The 22,359-nt window shown below is 38.8% G+C and overlaps 1 protein-coding gene across 1 annotated transcript; it reads right to left on the reverse strand.

The window, feature by feature from the left end:
* Positions 1-2,457: 2,457 nt before the first annotated feature.
* Positions 2,458-3,954, reverse strand: LOC131662505 (uncharacterized). Its single transcript, XM_058932313.1, has one exon. It carries the CDS (start codon positions 3,952-3,954, stop codon positions 2,458-2,460), a length of 1,497 nt encoding a protein of 498 aa, XP_058788296.1.
* Positions 3,955-22,359: the final 18,405 nt, after the last annotated feature.

Here is a 22,359-nt window from a genome sequence, read left to right on the forward strand (position 1 = left end):
TCTTTCGAAAGATTTTCTAAGATGTGCTAAATATGTCGACCTGCAAGTCGAGTTTATGACAATATCATCAATATATATTTGCATAAAATCTTCGATAAAGTCATGGAACATAGAATTCATTACCCTCTAGTAAGTGGCTCCGGCATTCTTCAGGCCGAATGGCATAACCACCCATTCATATGTTCCTAATGCCCCCGGGCATCGAAATTCCGTCTTCGGCACGTCCTCTTCTGCAATAAAAACTTGGTTATAACCTGTATAACCATCTAACATACTTAAATATTCAAAACCTGCCGCTGAATCGATTAACATTTCTGCTATCGGCATGGCATACTCGTCTTTTGGGGTAGCAGCATTTAGATCTCTAAAATCAATGCATACCCTTAGTTTCCCATTCTTTTTCATAACTGGTACTATGTCCGCCAACCATTCAACGTACCTTGCAGTCCTTATGAACTTGCTCTTAAGAAGTCGTTCGACCTCTTCCTTTATCTTCGACATTATTGCTGGCGCAAAACGTTGAGGTGTTTATTTTAATGGTTTCTTTCCAACTTGTATTGGCAATTTTAATTCGACCAATTCCCTGCTCAATCCAGGCATTTCATTATATTCCCATGCGAAGCAATCTTTAAATTATTTTAATAATTAAATTACATGTGATCTGAGTTCTTGGTCTATGTTGGCGCTGATGAACGTGGGTCTCTTATCTCCCTCTTTGCTCAAATCGATTTCTTCCAAAGGATCTTGTGGCTGCATCTTCTCTGGCGCCATAGGGTCCTTTTCGAACCCAAAAGGTTCTTCGTCGTATATGCAGTCAAAACGCTGATTATCGACGTCTTCTGAGGTGTTTCCATTTGATGTTTCTGCTTTTATGATCGAACTATCTTCGATGGCTTGTATTTGATTTGCTTCGTCAACCATGTCGGTTTCAGTTTCAAAAGCCGAATTGATTTTGTTTTCAGCAATATATGCGGAAATCCTTTTCAGAGCTTCTAGCTCAGACATCATCACTTGTGTTTCCCCAGCCTGATGGCGCAGGGTTCGACACGTATGGATCCTCTAAAGGCTCCGCATCCCAGATAAAGCCATATGTCTCGTGTAGTTTTAAGGAGACGAATGCTTCGCTAAGGTTTGGGTAGACATCTTCAAATGGCTGGCAAGGTGCTATGTTGGCCAACTTCATGTCAAACTGCTTTTGACCAATATTGTTAACTCTGGTCGGCCTCAATATTTTCGACAATACCATCTTTCCTCCAGATGATTAACCGTTGGTGCATGGATGAAGGTACAGCTCTTACACCATGTAACCATTCTCTTCCAACCAGCATGTTGTAACTGGGCTTTCCTTTGATAACCATGAAGATGGTTGGTCGAGTTACTGAACCGACAGTGATGTTCAGTTGAATGACACCCACTATGTCAGTGTCGAACATTCCAATTTTCTTCAGCGTGTGATGTGGTATAATGTTTACTGTCGCACCATAATCGACCAGCACTCTGTTCACAGCTACCTCCTCTACCTTAGCTCTTATCAATAAAGGTTTCAAATGGCCTCTCATTGCCATGTCTGGGCGTTCAAAAAACGCATCTTGGTTCTCTATGGAACCATTGTTCATCACAAAGTAACATGTAGGCCAATGTAAGACCATTTCAGCAGCAGCAGTTTCGTCCACATCCTCAGCTTTGGTCGGGACATTGAACTCTTGGGGAAAGATCGATACCACATTGACTAGGATGTCGAGGCTCTCTCCTGAGTCAGAAGCAAAGTCGTCTATTGCTTCGTCTGGATCCTTGGTTGCAGGTTTACCAAAAAATTCCTTGATTTGCAGCTGAATCGACCTTCACCTTATATTGCTTCTTTTTATAGACCTGATCATTTGCAGCCTACCTAGTAGCAGCAACAGCTTGCCTTTCAGCCTACTTCCTTCTTTGAAAACGCCTCCACGGGGTTTGACTCATGGGATTTTTGCCCATGTAGTTCTCAGATATGTGTCTCTTTCTCTCAGAGTGAATCTCCAAATGATAACTCATTGGAGCTTTTCCTTTCCTGTCTTTCTCAGCTTTGACAAACTCAATTTTTTCCCTCGACATCTGAGGCTTTATCCAAGCCCCCTTGGGAGCAGAAGCTGGAGGCACATAGCTTCTTGGCCTGTTTTGAGACGCTTTCCTAGGGTTCCTCCTTTTCCATTGGGCTCTGCCTCGTTCCAACTGCAGCTTTTGGAAATTTTCTGCAGCAACCCTGTCAGTCAAAGCACTTCACTTGGGGCACAGTCCCACTTGGGAATCTTGGTTCTTGCATCGAAACAAGAAGTCCAACAGATCTTCCTCCAACCTAGGATACACGTCAGCCATTTGAACCTGAGGGGTCTCTCTAGTGCTTTCTTCCAGCATATCATCAGGTATCTCAGACTGTTCCATCATGTTGATGTCGACAGCATCAGCAAACAAAGCTTCTTCTTATTTGAGTGGGTCAGCATCGATTTTCATCCTCCTGGCAGCAAATTTCAGTCGACCTTCCTGAAGTGATTTCTGGACCAGATCCCTGAAAAGAAAACATTGAGAGGTTGAATGCCCAAGATAGTTATGACACTTGCAGAAACCTCTTTTTTGTCGTTGTTCTAATGGCGGTAATTTCGAATTGTTATCAACAGGGACATTCTTTCCTTTCGACGAAAATAACGATTTACATTCGTATGCTGGCCCTGGTTTCATTTCGGCCAGATCAATCTCTGCCTTTGTCGGCGAGATGTAGTCAGCTTCGTATATAGGGTCTGTATCATCGTAATCGACATAAGCTACCCTTTCTTTTTTAGCTTTTGCCTTGGTATGCCTGACTTTTTCTAGTCTTAAGAGTTCAAGGTGTCGAACCCTATCAGCTAACTGCGACATACTTTTGACAAAAGTTGGGTCTATTTTCTTCCTAATGGAATAATCTAAACCTCTTGCCGCCATCTGAACCAGTTCATGTTCAGGCACCTGCGTGAAACATTTAGCTTTAAGTGACCTAAACCTATTCAGATAGTCGTCGATGGTCTCTACGAATCTCCTTTTGATGCTCGACAGTTCGACCAGACTGATTTTCGAATGGCCTTCATAAAACTGCTCATGGAAAAGCTTTTCCAATTTTGGCCATGAGTCGATAGAGTTGGGGGGTAATGTAGTGAACCAGGTGAATATTGCCTTTGTAAGAGACGATGGAAAATGCTTAACTCTGAGGCTTTCGTTATTCGCCATGTCTCCTGATTCAGTCGGATATCTGGCAATATTCTCGACTTTCGATTCTCCTGTTTCTCCTCCGAACTTGGTGTACTTAGGTATTTTCCAGCCCCTAGGATTCTCTGTCTGTACAATGTATTCAACTAACGGGGAAGAATATGTCGGCTTTTCTAATGGAGTATTCATTTTGTTTCTAGCCATAATCCTTTCGATCGTTGTAGTAAGGTTATTCTCCATGGCTACTTCTTCCTGTTGATACTGCTCAACAAATTGATCAGCATCCTGTTGTCGACCCACCATCACAACCTGTTGTCTTCCTCGTACTCCACCTTGATTTGGTCGCCACATAGGGATTTGATTTTGTGGTACTGTTTCTTCATCCAATGAATCGTCTTCTGTAGGTGTATGCACGACCACCTGCCTATGAGCTTGAGGAGGTTGTCGACCGGTCGTCTGAGGTGCCCCCAAGTAGTTGCATAGTCGAGTGAGTAGATCGACCACCTGTCTATTCGACTCTGTTAATTCCTGCACTATAGGATTAAAGACAGTTCCCATTTGGTTAGTTAGCATGTTTACCAACTCATGATTGTTATCGTCCATCTGTTGCCTAAGCACAACTACATATGTGTTCGACAAAGGCACAACTCTGTTCTGATTTGCCCTGTTTTGGGCACTTGGTGTGGATCCTTGTGCATCCGAAACTAAAGCAGGACTTGACGTCGACTGACTTCCAACCATCAAGGAATACGGAATTCCATACGTGGGGTCAGTGTAACACCCTTCTAAACCCCGTGACAAATTAAATAAATATATCAGAGTAAAAACATAAACACAAGGGTGCCACAATTATTTAAAATAAATAAACCAACCATGGTCAAGTCATGCTTCACTAGGAAACGGTTCACCAAAACATAATCATGTTTATCACAGCGGAATAAGAAACATCATCAAATACAACCAAATGGAAATATAATCCAACACCAAATAAAATGAAGTAATTGTCGCTACCGCGGAAATTAACAGAGTCGCCACTAACATATTTATCCTAAAAAGAAAGGGAATGCCAGCAAACCACAAAACAAAACAACGGTCTCATGACCAGAGAAAAAGGGTAAGGGAGTCGGTTACGTGAAGGGAAGGTATTAGCACCCCTCGCGCCCATTGTACTCGATGGTATCCACGCTTGTGTCTAAAACTATGGGTGTGTAACAAATCTACGCTAATCTGGACTAGTATGCATGCAAAATGTAGGGAAAAAAAGTTGTGCTCGCACGGGCCCTACCTCGCTACCTACGTATCCGTTTTGCGGAATCAGAGGTACCGTAGCTCGGCTAACTAGTTTCTGTTTGTTTTGTATTTTTTAGGTGGGCAAGTTACATTCACACTACGCTGCTCGACCTTTGGAGACTTAGGCTTGGTAATGGAGCGGAAATAACATGCTCTTAAGAAAAGAAAATCAAAGAGTGTGGTTTGTGTTTTAAAGAATGCATGAGGAAGACCTAAGCTAAGGGGGAAAGCTTGCTACCTAATGTTATCATACAAAGGGTACAAGTCTAAACTAAACTAGCAACCTACGAGGAAAAGGGAAAACAAACAAGAGTATCACACAAACGAGCTCCGCTCGTAAAGCAAACAAACCAATGACACTGGTCGAATGGTAGAAAAGCGGTCCCGCCATAGCCAAGAGGAGCGAATCACCCGAGTCAACCGAGCATTAAACCTCGCGAAAATGATTGGGCCATAGACAAGAGGGGCGAGTCCCTCTCAGCAACCAAGCCGTCACGGATCCGAAAGGAAAATGGTGCGTGTATACACCGAGCATCAACGTCGAGCGACGCGAGCTATAGGAAGTGCGGGGGTCCGGTTGCATGAACCCTTTTCCTGACATACTCGATAACAAGATCTTGTGCAAGTTCGGAAGCGAGCAACGCGTAACGTGCACATACCGAACGGACTCGATGAGACTAGGCGGGGGTTGATTGCTAACCCTTTCCGCGTGCCTTCCAAGAGGACTTAACGGAGTGCCATATAGGACTTATTACACCATGACTCCCTGTCATACCCTAATTTTAACCCCCCCTGAGATTATATACTTTCAGGCTTTTCATCAGAATCAAAACAGATACTCAGAACAGTCACTTGTTCATCTGGTGCTTAATCGAGGGTGTTCAGAAACAAAAGAGCTCAGGCAAAGGATCAATCAATAAAAGGTATGGTCTCTAACACAACCATAGGACTCAAAAGCCTCATTCTATTCACCTATGTTTGATTACACACCCACCACCTGGACTCAGGTTTGCCTAATTCACCAGTCTAGGGTTTTGAGCCCATCAAGGACTAAAATCAGGGATCACATTTGGGAAACCCTAAAAAGCCCCAGGGCATCACTCAAAGGTTTTAATCATCTTCATTTAGTTCATATGACAATATCCATAAGGCATTACACTTCAATTCAAGGTCTATAGTCATCAATTTCATTTGGTCGACAATTAGGGTTTTTGACCTAATTCACCAAGATAGTTGACTTTTAATCAGGACATGGATCCAAAACTCAAAGCATGACTCAAGAGCTTACATTACCTCAATATAATTCATTCATATCATTCATTTGAGGAGGAGAGTTTGATTCATCACAAAAGTCCAAGATTTCACTTCATTTGGAAAAAGTCAACTATACAAGATAAGCTTTGACTTTTAGGATTTTTGGCCAAAACATGACTTTTTAAGATCAATATCATCAATATATGATTATTAAAGTCATTTGGCAAAAGAAATTCAAGAAAATTCACCATGGAGCAAAAAGTCAGGAATTAGGGTTTTTGAGGGTATTTTGGGAACTCAAAATTTTGCTTACACCCTCAAAAATCTCCCAACATGAAAGTTGTAGGTCTTGAAAAATAAAACAACATCTTACAAGACAACTTTTTTCAAGGAATCAATCATTTAAGAGATTTGTGAATTTTGAAGTTTTAGGTCATAAGAACTTAGAAAAATTCTAAGTGTTTTTAACCTAGTTTTCTTCCAACTTTAGGCCCATTTTTCACAAATTTCCCAAATGATTCTGAAGAAATCCCAAACCAATGAATTGAAATAAATGTTTAGGGCTTTCCAAATTGTGCTCAACCTTCTCCAAATTCATTTTGAGCTAGGAGTTATGCTTGTTCAAAGTTGGCCTCATGAAGTAAAATTATAGGTCATGTACAATTTGGATCTTTGCAATTTTGTGCATATGGCTTCACTAATGGATGCTACACGACCCATAACACATCTGCAAACATGCCATGCATTCATTTTCACCATGGCATAAGAATTGAAGAAGATTCCCAAAAGCAAGAACATGTGATTATGTAATCATTACTTTTGAGAATTTATGGTAAGTAATGATTCATCAATTGGAATCTTCTCCTAAGCCAATAGAAAGCCTCTACATATCAGAAATGTTCCCCAAGATCAGATAGAATCATTGGATAGGGAGCTAACTCGGTTTGGCCATCATTGCATTTTGGAGATTCTTTGAATTTCTTCATGGCCAAGAAACCAAAACTCTCTCATTAAGCAAGCTAACTCCCTCAATCTGTACAGAACTCTTTGCCTATAAATACAAGTGCCCTCCTTCATATTAAACACACCAAAGCAACTCCAATTCTTGCTTTCTCTTTCTCTCCCTCATGCTTATGGTTTTTCAAAGTTCTTTGGCAAGAAGAATCGTTTTCTTCAAACCAGAGCTCTTCTTTGAGAAGTAAGCATTCTAACATCTCAAGGAGGTTCATTAGAGGTGATCCAAGCACCTGGATCACTTCTGTAAGTGGAGTAACACCATAGTCACTCTCACTTTGGATCTTAAGCAATTGGAGGTCTGTAGAAGAATTCAGGAGGTGTCGAGCCAAGCCAAGCACATCAACATGTTCCCAGAGGTGTAGTGAAGCTATTCAGATGCCTGCAGCACATCTGTAACTACAAATTCATCAACCTCCATGTTCACTTGAAGCTCAATTTGAAGGGGTTGAGTTGGACGGTTCAGAAGGATTCAAGTCATAATAAGTATTCAGTTAGCATCACTGAGTCCCCAGGAAGCTTTTAGGATCACTCACACAAGCCCAGGTGTTCCTCATCATCCTCACGACCTCCATTTTCAGAGGTATTTTTTCAAACTCTAACCCACTTATTCGAGTACTCTTTCTCATATATCTCGATACCAGTTTGTTCAGCATCATAAGAGGATTAAAAACCCTCTATCATCATTCATTTATCTTTCAGTATAGCCATTTAATTTGATTTTCAAATTCTAGGGTTCTTCACGTTTTTTAGTAAATTTGTTAGATGTAGTTAATATAAATCTGTGTTAGTTACATATATGAGTTCGTGAGGAAATTTAGAGTGAAATCCATGTTTACATCGCCCTGTTTGGTTGAGAAACGAGCAAGTTCACAAATTTTAAATTTGAGAGCTTGAGGAAGAAGATGACAATGGTGGTGGCGCGCAAAATTCAAATTCAGGGCTAAAGTTTATTTTATTTTGAATGGTGGTTGTTTCATGAACGACTAAATCATTATAGCCCAGTGGTAAAGAGTGTTTGTGTGTTGCGCGTGCCCAAGGTCTGGGGATCAAATCCCCCTCGCCCCAGACCTTTTGATTTTATTTCTTTTTTTTGCTTCTATACACTTGGATAACATATGTATTGCAATGGAGTCACTCCTTTGACACCAAGCGCGCGTTGGCCCAGTGGTGTTGTTTTGAGTAGTTGATTGCAAGGGCATGGGTTCAAGCCATGGTGGAGACAAACCTATTTTTTACCACTAATTTCCTTTATTTTCTTCACAACTTCACATAATTAATTCACCTATCAAATTAAATCATTTTTACTTCATTTTTCACACACTTATCATTTAACATATCTATTTTATTAATAACCCAAAAAATCACAAAAATATTATTTATTTGATATATATTTTTTAGGTGTAAAATAACATATTTTTAAGTATTCTAAAATACTTAAACATAGTTTTCTCTTGATTTTCAAAACCTAATCTCTTATAAATATTTTTGTGATAAAACCCTAATCATGTAGGTCTTAATTAGGTATAGACTTTGTCTTTACCCTAATTATGTTGGCTTTTGTCAATGTTCAAAACTGTTTTCATAACCGTCAACCAGTACTATAAAGTACTGGGCCTCTAATAGAGTGTAAGACCCAAAACCTTTTTCTTTTCATTAGTTTGTTTTAAAAAACTATATTTACAAAATCTTCTTTCTGTTTTCAAAACATTCTTCTGGTATTTGAAAGGCATTATTCCCGGTGAAACTCTTCAGATACCTATGTGACCTTTGTCCATCTTCACTTCTTCTGTTTTCAAAAATCTTTAACTGTTTATTATAAATATTCAACTGTTATCATTAAACAATAAAATTGCTGGTGAGGCTTTGTACATACTTCTTCAAAGGCCTCCACTCCATCCAGGTTAGGCTTTACAAGCTTTCAATTTACAGTCTTTACTTAGATTACTGTCAAATATAGAACTGTTTATATATTGTTTAGAACTACGTCTGAGTGTAAATCTTAGGACAGTTAAACTATATATATATATATATATTATAGGAATATGGCCTAGGATTGAGAATGTCTTCCCGGTGAAACATCTTGAAAAAAGCCTTAGAACCCAAACTAGGACACATCCACCCAAAGAGGAATTATTCCCGGTGAAACCTCTTACCCATTTGCTTAAAGCCAAAATAAGTTCAAAACGACATAGCTTTCTCTTGTGCTATAACAAGGACCCTCGATGACCCTCGATTAGCCTCCTCTTGGTCTTTGTACAAGGACCCACAGGCTTCTTAAAAGCATTTCCAGCTTACTCTTGAGCTTGTATACAAGGACCCATCAGGTTTCTTATAAACATAGGAACAGGTCTTTAGTCACCTCTTAGCCTATCCTGGTGAGTTTCTTCCATTTTTCAAACCAGACTTTAAACAAGCTAAGATTGTCTCAATCTCATATTGAGTACACCTTTTGGAATGAGAGACATGGACAATCTCTGTCACCCTTATCATAATTAATTTCCTTAGCAGAGTCTAGGATCCACAGTTGTCTATCCTCAGTTAGTGTCAGCCTTAATCTTGGGCTTTAAACAAGAAGTCTCAATTAGATAATATTTATGCCATCATTTAAAACCCCTGGAAAGGGTCAGCCTCCAAAATTACTCCTTTAAATCCAAAACCCCTGGAAAGGGTTAGCCTCCAAAAATTGAACTTTCAAAAGACAAACTCTCCAGCGGATTAAAACCCCTGGAAAGGGTTAGCCTCCAAAAAATCAGTCTTTTAATAGATAATTTCACCAGCTGAGTCAAAACCCCTGGAAAGGGTTAGCCTCCAAAAAGACAGTCTTTTAATAGATGAATCCTCCAGCAGAGTAAAACTCCCCAAAGAGTCAACCTCAACCTTGGACCTCATACAAGGCATGAAACAATAACTTCCCCAGTTGAGAGTCAGCCACAACCTTGGGCTTCATACAAGGCACAAAATAGAGTCTCCCTAAGTAAAGTCAGCCACAATTCTGGGCTTTGTACAGAACACCAAATAAAATCCATCAAATAAATGCTCTCCAGCTAGAGTCAGCCTCAATTCTGGGCTTTGTACAGAACACAAAAACTCTTTAGTTTAAATCCATCCCAGTGGAGTTATCTTACAGAGTCAATAAATCAATCAAAAGCCTCAAGCTTGGGCCTCATACAAGCCAGCTAAAAAATCAAATCTTTCAAACAATAGATAGACATAGCTCATCTTCATAGGTAGGTATTTCTCCTATCTCACCACAAACAAGCAATCATTACAAACAATCATTTCAAACAAATCATCATTTCAAACATTCTCCCATTTAGGACTCGTGAAAGGCATTGCTCTGACACACAACCCAGACTTGTACAACTTTCCCTAATTTGGTTGAGAATCTTTCATTCAAGAGGCATGTTGGCTGTCATACTTGATCAACCAAGTAGGCTCCCTCTCTTAATGAAACATTTTAGCTTTTCTGTCACTTTAAAAATGTTTGTGGTGGAATAGTAGAAATACCTCTCTGTAAAGACGATTTCATGTCTCTTTACTGTAAACAGAGATTTAATTCAAAGCTTCAACCTTGAGCTTCAAGCAAGGCACCAAAAATCATTAAAATACCTAATTAGTTCCCCGAACTACATTAAGTTCTGACTTCCATTAGGGATATGTAGGCATGAGGTTCACAAGGAATCTCAGCGAGTGTTGCACCCCAAAATTTGCCCATATATTTATTCCTAACTGGCTCAGATTTCTCATTTCATATGCATCTTCTTTTAGGACATTAACATGACTCATGCATTCATTAATCAGTAATCTGGCAATGGATCGGAAGACCAAGAGAGTTGTTGTATGTGTGGGGTCATTTCATTTGAGGTCCATGTGGAACAAGAATCCCGGATTATGGCTTGCTTTGGTCTATATCATCAGTGGAATTCTAGGGTTTTAGTACTAAGAATTGGTTTTGTTTTCAAGTCTCAACATTGGATTTCATCTTGGGACTGGACATGTGCATGGCAAGATTGGTTCTTCAAAGGTGGATCAGATTTTATCATCTAAGGTTTAATTCAATTGGTCCTCATCGTCTCTGACAACTTGGTTCAATTGGGTTTCCTATCATTTGAAGTATTGGATCACCTAATTACATGGATTATAAGTCATTGGCTCTAGTTCTTGTGCAAGAGAAGGATGTGGACTCGGCGGACTCATTCCATCCATTCAAATTGGTCCGTCTTTAAGATAGTTTCACTGGTTATTCACAGGAATCGAATGAAGAATATGGTGTTGTTTCGAACCTGAGGATATCTAGTCACGTTTTGACTAAGGCCTATATTGAAATAATTCCTTGTTATGTTCGTTAGCACCATGAAATCAGGTTAAATCATTGGAGTTTTAAGTTTAATTGATACACTTTGGAGGAAGAGAGATTCAAAATTCAAAATTCCAAATCACAGTCATTACAAGAAAAAAAGGAGCCATTACAAGGAAAAATGATTAAAAAAATTTTGAAGTTACAAAAGAAAAAGCCTATTCCTAAAAAGCTTCAGCATCTGTCTTCAAAGCTTCTTCAACATTTCTTCATGTCAACTAGCCATATAGCCATGCATTCAACAAAACCAGTTTCAAATTAATTCCATGCACACATGAACAATCTTGCAGCATAAAACCAAGGTTAACTCACAAGATTCAAAAATAACAGAGTCCTGAACTACAAGAAAAGAAGCCCGATCATGAACCAAACCGTTCCACACATTCCAATCCATCAAACCACATGCTTCATGTTCAATATCCTTCTCCACCTATTGCAAAACAGTCCCTACATAATGCCCTGCAACAAAAAAGCCAACATATGCTTAGCAGAAAGTTCAAGCTTCGAACGGTTCGATTGGAACTCAGTTTTAGAACAACGAAAAATAAGCTAACATTTAACAGTTTCCTTTAAACTCTAGGCATTAACCAGGTGCTACCTACATAAAAACAGGCTGCCATAATCATATACATATCACAATACACCCCGAGTGGAAACCCATACATGATTTAACATCAATTCGACGCCCATTACCAAAATACAAAGCCAAAGTCAGCCACAGTAACATTCAAACCTACCAGACCTGCATCAATATTGAAATCCCTACACCATTCAAAAACAATCAGTCCAAATTAAAAAGCCACAAACTGAACCAAAAAAAACTCAGAAAATAAACCAGTCCCTGCTAACTCAGCTCCATATTCCAGCACCTGTTAGAACTTTGAACCCCATACAGAAAATTATAACAAAAGCTCACAAATACAAGACATTAGGCTGCTTACATCCTATCATCAACATAAACTAACCTAGCTTAAAACCTTCCAAGCTTATACATGTACAAAAGTCCGAGCATACCATTTATAAACCGAACCGGTCCTCAAAGCCACTTGCATCTAAACCCCAAAAAATAAATCTATACCTGCACGTTACAAAATCAACAGGAAGAACCATAAAAGTCACTATCAGTTCCAAACTCATTAACACCCACTAACAGATTCTAACCAATTTTTAACTAACTTTTTAACCGACTTCACTTTAGTTCAAACTGAAACAGAAATTTAGAATCCACCTGTAACTAATCACGACTAACCTCTAACTAATTGTAACCAACTTTCTAACCGCTCAATCCCCACCCTCAGATTCAAAACCGTTTCTCACTAATCCTACGCACCAGATTCAATCACCTTCTCCTATATAACAGATCCCTCCAATTCAGATCCCTCCTAACATAAAGGAGAAAATTTCCCAATAATAAGCAACAAACACAAACACATAGACACAAAGAAGGTTCCCGTAGAGTACTGCGGATATGTAGGGTGCTTAAACTCTTCCCTATATATAACCGACCTCCCGGACTCCAGAATTTCTAGTCTAGGTGAATCCCCACACTTAGCAAACTCCTAGGGTTTATTTGAGATCTTTTTCCCCTTTCCTACTCGTAGGATAATTAAAAAGTTTGTGTGATATCGTAGGAAGAACTTGTTAGAACAAGATTTGTTCTTATCAATTATCTTAGTTTTGATGATAACAATAATATGAATTTTGCTTAAGATAATATGGTACTCTAATCCAATGCAATTTCCCTTTCAGGAAATATATAAAGAGTACGCATAATTCAGCGCTCAGAAGATGTGTCTCAAATGGTTCAGCATGCAACATCAGAACATGGTCTGGCAAGACATCAGAAGATGGTCGAAACAGAATCAGAACATGGGTCTATGGAAGCATCAGAAGAACATGAGATCAGAAGCACTGAAAATCAGAAGATGGTATCACGCTCAGAAGCACTTCAAGGTCAGAAGATCAGAAGATGCTGTGCACCAAGCTGTTTGACTCTGATGATATTCAAACGTCGTATTCACAAACATCAGATCAGAAGGAAGTACACGTGGCAGACTACGCTGACTGACAAAAGGAACGTTAAAGCTACTAAAGGCTACGTCAGTAGACACAGCGTGAACAAGGCTCGAGGTAGTTGACAAAAGCGTATAACATTAAATGCAAAGCTGTACGGAACACGCAAAGCATTAAATGCATTCAACGGTCATCTTCTCAACGCCTATAAATATGAAGTTCTGATGAGAAGCAAGGTTAACGATTCTGCAAAAAATCAACTTATATCAAACTTGCTGAAACGCTGTTCAAATCAAAACTCAGAATCTTCATCTTCATCAAAGCTCACTACATTGCTGTTGTAATATCTTAGTGAGATTAAGCTTAAACTGTAAGAGAAATATCACAGTTGTGATTATCGCTTTTAAGAAGCATTTGTAAACTCTTGAATTGATTACATTAAGTTGTAAGGAACTAGAGTGATCGGTTGATCAGTATACTCTAGGAAGTCTTGGCAGTTGGCTGAGCAGTTTGTAACTAGAGTGATCAGGTTGATCAGAATACTCTAGAGGAAGTCTTAGCAGTTGGCTGAGCAGAAAGTCTTAGGAGTGAACTAAGCCTAGAGTGATCGTGTTGATCAGTAGACTCTAGAAAAAGTCTTAGGAGTGAACTAAGCAGTTGTTCCTGGAGTGATCAGGTTGTGATCAGAAGACTCTGGAAGACTTAGTTGCGGCTAAGTGGAAAACCATTGTAATCCGTGCGATTAGTGGATTAAATCCTCAGTTGAGGTAAATCATCTCTGCGGGGGTGGACTGGAGTAGCTTCGTTAACAGCGAACCAGGATAAAAATATTTGTGCATTTATTTTTATCGTCCAAGATTTAAAGTCACACTTATTCAATCCCCCCCTTTCTAAGTGTTTTTCTATCCTTCAATTGGCATCAGAGCGCCGGTTCTAAGGTGCAAGCACTTAACCGTGTTTAGAAAAGATTCAGGAAGAGAAAAACGCTTCATTTAAAAGATGGTTGATGAAAGTGAAAGGACTATACCTACACCTGCATCTACATCTGGCTCTGCTGAGCAATACAACGGTAACAATGGTTATACTAGACCGCCGGTATTTGATGGTGAAAACTTTGAATACTGGAAAGATAAACTGGAAAGTTACTTTCTGGGTCTAGATGGTGATCTATGGGATCTTCTGATGGATGGTTACAAACATCCTGTAAATGCCAGAGGCGTAAAGCTGTCAAGGCAAGAAATGAATGATGATCAAAAGAAGCTTTTCAGGAATCATCATAAATGTAGAACTGTTTTGCTGAATGCTATCTCTCATGCTGAGTATGAGAAGATATCTAACAGGGAAACGGCCTATGACATATATGAGTCCTTGAAAATGACTCATGAAGGAAATGCTCAAGTCAAGGAGACAAAAGCTCTTGCCTTAATCCAGAAGTATGAAGCCTTCAAGATGGAGGATGATGAAGACATTGAAAAGATGTTTTCGAGATTTCAAACTCTTACTGCTGGATTGAGAGTTCTTGACAAAGGATACACCAAGGCTGATCATGTGAAGAAGATCATCAGAAGCTTACCCAGAAGATGGGGTCCTATGGTGACTGCATTCAAGATTGCAAAGAATCTGAATGAAGTTTCTCTGGAAGAGCTTATCAACGCCTTGAGAAGTCATGAAATAGAGCTGGACGCAAATGAGCCTCAAAAGAAAGGTAAGTCTATTGCATTAAAATCAAATATCAAGAAATGCACTAACGCTTTTCAGGCCAGAGAAGAAGATCCTGAAGAACCAGAATCTGAAGAAGAAGATGAACTGTCCATGATTTCCAGAAGGCTAAATCAACTCTGGAAGACCAAGCAAAGGAAGTTCAGAGGCTTCAGAAGTTCAAGGAAATTTGAACGTGGAGAATCTTCTGATGAAAGAAGATTTGACAAGAAGAAGGTCATGTGCTATGAATGCAATGAGCCTGGACACTACAAGAATGAATGTCCAAATCTTCAAAAGGAAAGTCCCAAGAAAAAGTTTCATAAGAAGAAAGGTCTTATGGCAACCTGGGATGAGTCAGAAGATGATTCAGAAGATGAGCAGGCCAACTGTGCGCTGATGGCGACAGAAGATGACGGATCAGAATCTACATCAGAATCAGATTCTGAAGAGGTATTTTCTGAACTTACTAGAGATGAGTTAGTTTCCGGTCTAACTGAACTTCTGGAACTCAAGTCTCAGATTAGTCTCAAATACAAAAAGCTGAAAAAGCAATTTGAATTTGAAACAAAGAAGCTTGAGTTGGAGAATTCTGAATTAAAAGAAAAACTTTTAAAATTATCCAATAATGTTGGATCTCCTTCTGATTCAGAAAAATCCACTCCTAGTCTGAACCATATTCTGAAAGAATATGATTTAAGTTTCAGAAAGTTCTTATCTAGAAGTATTGGCAGAAGTCAGCTAGCTTCTATGATATATGCTGTGTCTGGAAACAAAAGAGTTGGCATTGGTTATGAGGGTGAAACCCCATACAAACTTGAACCTGTTGATGAAATGAAAATTACATACAAGCCATTGTATGATCAGTTCAAGTATGGCCACTCTCATGATATTAGGCACACCTCACATGCACAAAGTTTTCACATAACACACACTAAGAAGCATGTGACACAACCTAGGAAATATCATGAAACTCACATTAAGAATTATCATGCTGTTCCTCCTATTGCTTACAATGTTAAACCCAAGTTCAATCAGAACTTGAGAAAATCTAACAAGAAAGGACCCAAAAAGATGTGGGTACCTAAGGATAAGATTATTCCTATTGCAGATATCCTTGGCTGCAAGAAGGACAAAGCACAACATGTCATGGTACCTGGACTCTGGATGCTCGCGACACATGACAGGAAGAAGGTCTATGTTCCAAGACCTGGTGCTTAAGTCTGGAGGAGAAGTCAAGTTCGGAGGAGATCAGAAGGGCAAGATAATTGGCTCTGGAACTATAAAGTCTGGTAACTCTCCTTCCATTTCTAATGTACTTCTTGTAGAAGGATTAACTCATAACCTCTTATCTATCAGTCAATTAAGTGACAATGGTTATGATATAATCTTCAATCAAAAGTCTTGCAAGGCTGTAAATCAGAAGGATGGCTCAATCCTATTTACAGGCAAGAGGAAGAACAACATTTATAAGACAGATCTGCAAGATCTTATGAGTCAGAAGGTGACTTGTCTTATGTCTGTTTCTGAAGAGCAGTGGGTCTGGCACAGAAGATTAGGTCATGCTAGTTTGAGAAAGATCTCTCAGATTAACAAACTGAATCTTGTCAGAGGACTCCCTAATTTGAAATTCCAATCAGATGCTCTTTGTGAAGCATGTCAGAAGGGCAAGTTCTCCAAACCTGCATTCAAGTCTAAGAATGTTGTTTCTACCTCAAGGCCATTAGAACTCTTGCACATTGATCTGTTTGGCCCAGTCAAAACAGCATCTGTCAGAGGAAAGAAATATGGATTAGTCATCGTAGATGATTATAGCCGCTGGACATGGGTAAAATTCTTGAAACACAAGGATGAGACTCATTCAGTGTTCTTTGATTTCTGCATTCAGATTCAATCTGAAAAAGAGTGTAAAATCATAAAGGTCAGAAGTGATCATGGTGGTGAATTTGAGAACAGACCCTTTGAAGAATTCTTCAAAGAAAATGGTATTGCCCATGATTTCTCTTGTCCTAGAACTCCACAGCAAAATGGGGTTGTAGAACGAAAGAATAGGACTCTTCAAGAAATGGCCAGAACCATGATCAATGAAACCAATATGGCTAAGCATTTCTGGGCAGAAGCAATAAACACTGCATGTTATATTCAGAATAGAATCTCTATCAGACCTATTCTTAATAAGACTCCCTATGAATTGTGGAAGAATAAAAAGCCCAACATTTCATATTTCCATCCTTTTGGATGTGTGTGCTTTATTCTGAACACTAAAGATCATCTTGGTAAGTTTGATTCCAAAGCTCAAAAGTGTTTCCTTCTTGGATATTCTGAACGCTCAAAAGGCTACAGAGTATACAATACTGAAACATTGGTTGTAGAAGAATCAATCAATATCAGGTTTGATGATAAGCTTGGTTCTGAAAAACCAAAGCAAGTTGATAATTTTGCAGGTTGTGATATTGACATATCAGAAGTTGTTGAGCCAAGAAGCAACGCATCAGAAGCAGAGCTTCTCAGAAGCAAAGAATCTGAAGATCAAGTATCAGCTTCTCTGGAGGATCTAAGTATTTCTGAAGAACCATCTGTCAGAAGATCATCCAGACTCATCTCTGGTCATTCAGAAGATGTCATTCTTGGAAAGAAGGATGATCCAATCAGAACAAGAGCATTCCTTAGAAACAATGCAGACTGTCAATTAGGTCTTGTATCTTTGATCGAGCCAACTTCTGTTGATCATGCTCTAGAAGATCCAGACTGGATAATTGCTATGCAAGAAGAACTAAATCAGTTTACAAGGAATGATGTTTGGGATCTTGTTCCTAGACCAGATGGATTCAATATAATCGGTACAAAATGGGTCTTCAGAAACAAGCTCAGTGAGAAAGGCGAAGTGGTAAGGAACAAAGCCAGACTGGTGGCTCAGGGTTATAGTCAGCAAGAAGGGATTGACTACACAGAAACCTTTGCACCAGTGGCCAGGTTAGAATCTATTCGTCTATTAATTTCTTTTGCCACTCAACATAACATCACTCTCTATCAGATGGATGTTAAGAGTGCCTTCTTAAATGGTTATATAGATGAAGAAGTTTATGTCCATCAACCTCCTGGTTTTGAAGACTCTATGTCTCCTAATCATGTTTTTAAACTTAAGAAATCATTGTATGGATTGAAACAGGCTCCCAGAGCTTGGTACGAACGCTTAAGTTCTTTCCTTCTGGATAATGGTTTCACTAGAGGAAAAGTGGACACTACTCTCTTTTGTAAAACCTTTGAAAAGGATATTTTAATTTGTCAAATATATGTAGATGATATTATTTTTGGAACATCTAATGCTACACTTGGAAAGGAGTTTGCTAAGTCTATGCAGGCTGAGTTTGAAATGAGCATGATGGGAGAACTCAAGTATTTCCTTGGAATACAAATAAATCAAACATCAGAAGGAACGTATGTTCACCAGACCAAGTATGTGAAGGAACTTCTGAAGAAGTTTAATCTTCTAGACTGCAAAGAAGCCAAAACTCCTATGCATCCAACATGCATCCTAGGTAAGGATGAGGTAAGTAAGAAGGTAGATCAGAAGCTATACAGAGGTATGATTGGATCTCTTCTATATCTGACTGCTTCTAGACCTGACATTCTGTTCAGTGTTTGTTTGTGTGCTAGATTCCAATCAGATCCTAGAGAATCTCATTTAACTGCTGTTAAGAGGATTCTAAGGTATCTGAAAGGTACTACTAATGTTGGTTTAGTTTACAGAAAATCTAAAGAATACAACTTAGTAGGATTTTGCGATGCTGACTATGCTGGAGACAGAATTGAAAGAAAAAGTACTTCAGGAAGTTGCCAATTTCTTGGAAGTCATTTGATCTCCTGGTACAGCAAGAAGCAAGCAACTATTGCTCTATCAACAACAGAAGCAGAATATGTCGCTGCTGCTGGTTGTAGCACACAGATGCTCTGGATGAAGAGTCAGTTAGAAGATTATCAGATATTTGAGAGTAACATTCCTATATTCTGTGATAATACTTCTGCTATATGTTTATCTAAGAATCCTATTCTTCATTCAAAAGCTAAACATATTGAGATAAAACATCATTTCATAAGGGACTATGTTCAGAAGGGTGTTATTTCTTTAAACTTTGTTGATACAGACCATCAATGGGCTGATATCTTTACAAAACCCCTGGCTGAAGATAGGTTTAAGTTCATTCTGAAGAACATCAGTATGGATTTATGCCCAGAATGAGAAGATGAGAAGTTCTCATGTATGAGTATCTTCTGAAATGAACGTGGAACAATTTTTTTTTCAGAAGTTCTGATTGAAATCTTTTAGAAATTATGATTCGGTTATTACTAACGTTTCATTGTCTAAGTTGATTCAGAACTTCTTTTAAAGCAAAACAGCTGTTACGTTTTATCTCGGGATGGTAAACCTGTCGTTACTATTCATGTAAGCGCGCGTGCAGTTGAAGGGACGCCGACCATAGGTAACTGTGCCAGTCACTTCATTTGTCTTTATTATCTCTCCTCACGTCACGTAACATTAAATGCTAGTCATCATTCGTTTCACTTTATTTTCTTTTAAATACTCTTCAAAATGGTTTTTTGGTTTCCTATCTTTTTGTTTTCCTCTTAAAAGTTTTCTCTCTCTCTCTCTCTCTCTCTCGGTTTTCATTTCTTCTCTCAAAACCTAGCGTTCACCCTAAGCCTGTTGAAGCTCCATGACTCAAAGGCGACAGATCTCTGTGCATCTCGGGATGGCTCTTCTAATACCGCTCAAGTCAGACTCTTCTTTGATGTTGTTATCAACTTTCACCCAAAGACAGAAGACTTTCTTGAGTTATGGGAGGAGGTTAAGAATGATATTCTTAACTTCTATGTTAAGGGAAAGCCCCGTTTGCAACATTAGCTCTCTGTCTGTGAACTGTCCCTCACTTCCTCCTTGGTTCTGGGATCTCTCCTACAGTGGAGGTTTCAGTCTGGAAGACAAGAAGTCCTCCGGGATTCTTGATGGGTTGACACAGAGCGTGTCTAGCTAGGGTTCTGTTTTTAATTTTTGTAGTGATTTCCTTTTTGGAAATCCTTTTTTGTAGTGATTTCCTTTTTGGAAATCCTTTTTTGTATTTGCTAGGAATGTTTTTTCTGCTTGTTAAACATAGGAACCTTTTGTAATATCTTTTGATGATCAATGAAAAAGTTTCTTTGTGTTTTACATTCCAGTAAATGTTTTCTTTTGTCGTTTTATACATCTGATTTTTTTATATATTCTTTTTGATGTTATGACAAAAAGGGGGAGAAAGATAAATGATAAATGATTTGATTAAATCTATCAGTTGCTGGGTAAAGGCTCCCACACATTCACTAACAAGAACTGCAAGTTCTATATGGTTTAAGTGTTTTGCAGGTACAGAGAAGTGAAGTGAATCTTCAAAGCAAACACTAGAAGCAAAACCATGGAAACTGAAGCAAGCTGAGTGCTGTCAAGCTTCAGAGATCAGAAGCAAGAAAGAAGAATGAATCAGAAGCACTGATAATAGAATTTGAATATCATTGTCTATCCTGTTATGACAAAATTCTATTTGCCCTGATACATATAATGTTATGGCTCTGATACATTATTTGCTCTGATACATGTTTTTAGCCTAAATGCTCTGATACATTTGGCTCTGATACATATCATGTATTTGAATATACATTTTATGTTCTAACTCGTTCATGCTGACTTTTGTCGTTTAGTTTTTGTTCTGTAACATTTCAGGATGTAGAGATGCTCAGATGATGCTCTGGTACATTCAACAATGTTCTGATACAAATCTAGCATGAAGTGATGTTGGTAGACATTCAAAGTTCTGAAGCTATCCGAGGGAAGCAGAAATCAGAAGATGTGAATGTTCTAAAAGATCCAGTAATTCAAGTTCTGAAGCTGTCCTGAATGGAAGCAGAAGTCAGAAGCTGTGAATGTTCTGAAGATCAAAGAAATTCAAGTTCTGAAGCTGTCCAATGGAAGCAGAAGTCAGAAGCTATGAATTCTCTGAAGGCAGAAGCTTATATGATCGTCTCTACCGAAATAATCAGGGAAGTCTTTTATCAAAGTTCTTCGAGTATTTATTTCAGGGGGAGATTATTTATCTCAGGGGGAGATTGTTAATCTCAGGGGGAGACATATTCATATGCTTATGCTATAGCTGTGTAATTTGTCTTTTGCCGTCTACTCTTTCTGATCGCAAATTCATATCATTTATATATGTTTTTGTCATCATCAAAAAGGGGGAGATTGTTAGAACAAGATTTGTTCTTATCAATTATCTTAGTTTTGATGATAACAATAATATGAATTTTGCTTAAGATAATATGGTACTCTAATCCAATGCAATTTCCCTTTCAGGAAATATATAAAGAGTACGCATAATTCAGCGCTCAGAAGATGTGTCTCAAATGGTTCAGCATGCAACATCAGAACATGGTCTGGCAAGACATCAGAAGATGGTCGAAGCAGAATCAGAACATGGGTCTATGGAAGCATCAGAAGAACATGAGATCAGAAGCACTGAAAATCAGAAGATGGTATCACGCTCAGAAGCACTTCAAGGTCAGAAGATCAGAAGATGCTGTGCACCAAGCTGTTTGACTCTGATGATATTCAAACGTCGTATTCACAAACATCAGATCAGAAGGAAGTACACGTGGCAGACTACGCTGACTGACAAAAGGAACGTTAAAGCTACTAAAGGCTACGTCAGTAGACACAGCGTGAACAAGGCTCGAGGTAGTTGACAAAAGCGTATAACATTAAATGCAAAGCTGTACGGAACACGCAAAGCATTAAATGCATTCAACGGTCATCTTCTCAACGCCTATAAATATGAAGTTCTGATGAGAAGCAAGGTTAACGATTCTGCAAAAAATCAACTTATATCAAACTTGCTGAAACGCTGTTCAAATCAAAACTCAGAATCTTCATCTTCATCAAAGCTCACTACATTGCTGTTGTAATATCTTAGTGAGATTAAGCTTAAACTGTAAGAGAAATATCACAGTTGTGATTATCGCTTTTAAGAAGCATTTGTAAACTCTTGAATTGATTACATTAAGTTGTAAGGAACTAGAGTGATCGGTTGATCAGTATACTCTAGGAAGTCTTGGCAGTTGGCTGAGCAGTTTGTAACTAGAGTGATCAGGTTGATCAGAATACTCTAGAGGAAGTCTTAGCAGTTGGCTGAGCAGAAAGTCTTAGGAGTGAACTAAGCCTAGAGTGATCGTGTTGATCAGTAGACTCTAGAAAAAGTCTTAGGAGTGAACTAAGCAGTTGTTCCTGGAGTGATCAGGTTGTGATCAGAAGACTCTGGAAGACTTAGTTGCGGCTAAGTGGAAAACCATTGTAATCCGTGCGATTAGTGGATTAAATCCTCAGTTGAGGTAAATCATCTCTGCGGGGGTGGACTGGAGTAGCTTCGTTAACAGCGAACCAGGATAAAAATATTTGTGCATTTATTTTTATCGTCCAAGATTTAAAGTCACACTTA

The sequence above is a fragment of the Vicia villosa genome, linkage group LG1 (genome assembly GCF_029867415.1).
Source record: "Vicia villosa cultivar HV-30 ecotype Madison, WI linkage group LG1, Vvil1.0, whole genome shotgun sequence".
Classification (NCBI taxonomy): Eukaryota; Viridiplantae; Streptophyta; class Magnoliopsida; order Fabales; family Fabaceae; genus Vicia; species Vicia villosa.

Excerpts from the sequence above, each read along its gene's own strand:
- LOC131662505 (XM_058932313.1), bottom strand. The coding sequence starts at position 3,954 with ATGGTTGGAAGTCAGTCGACGTCAAGTCCTGCTTTAGTTTCGGATGCA.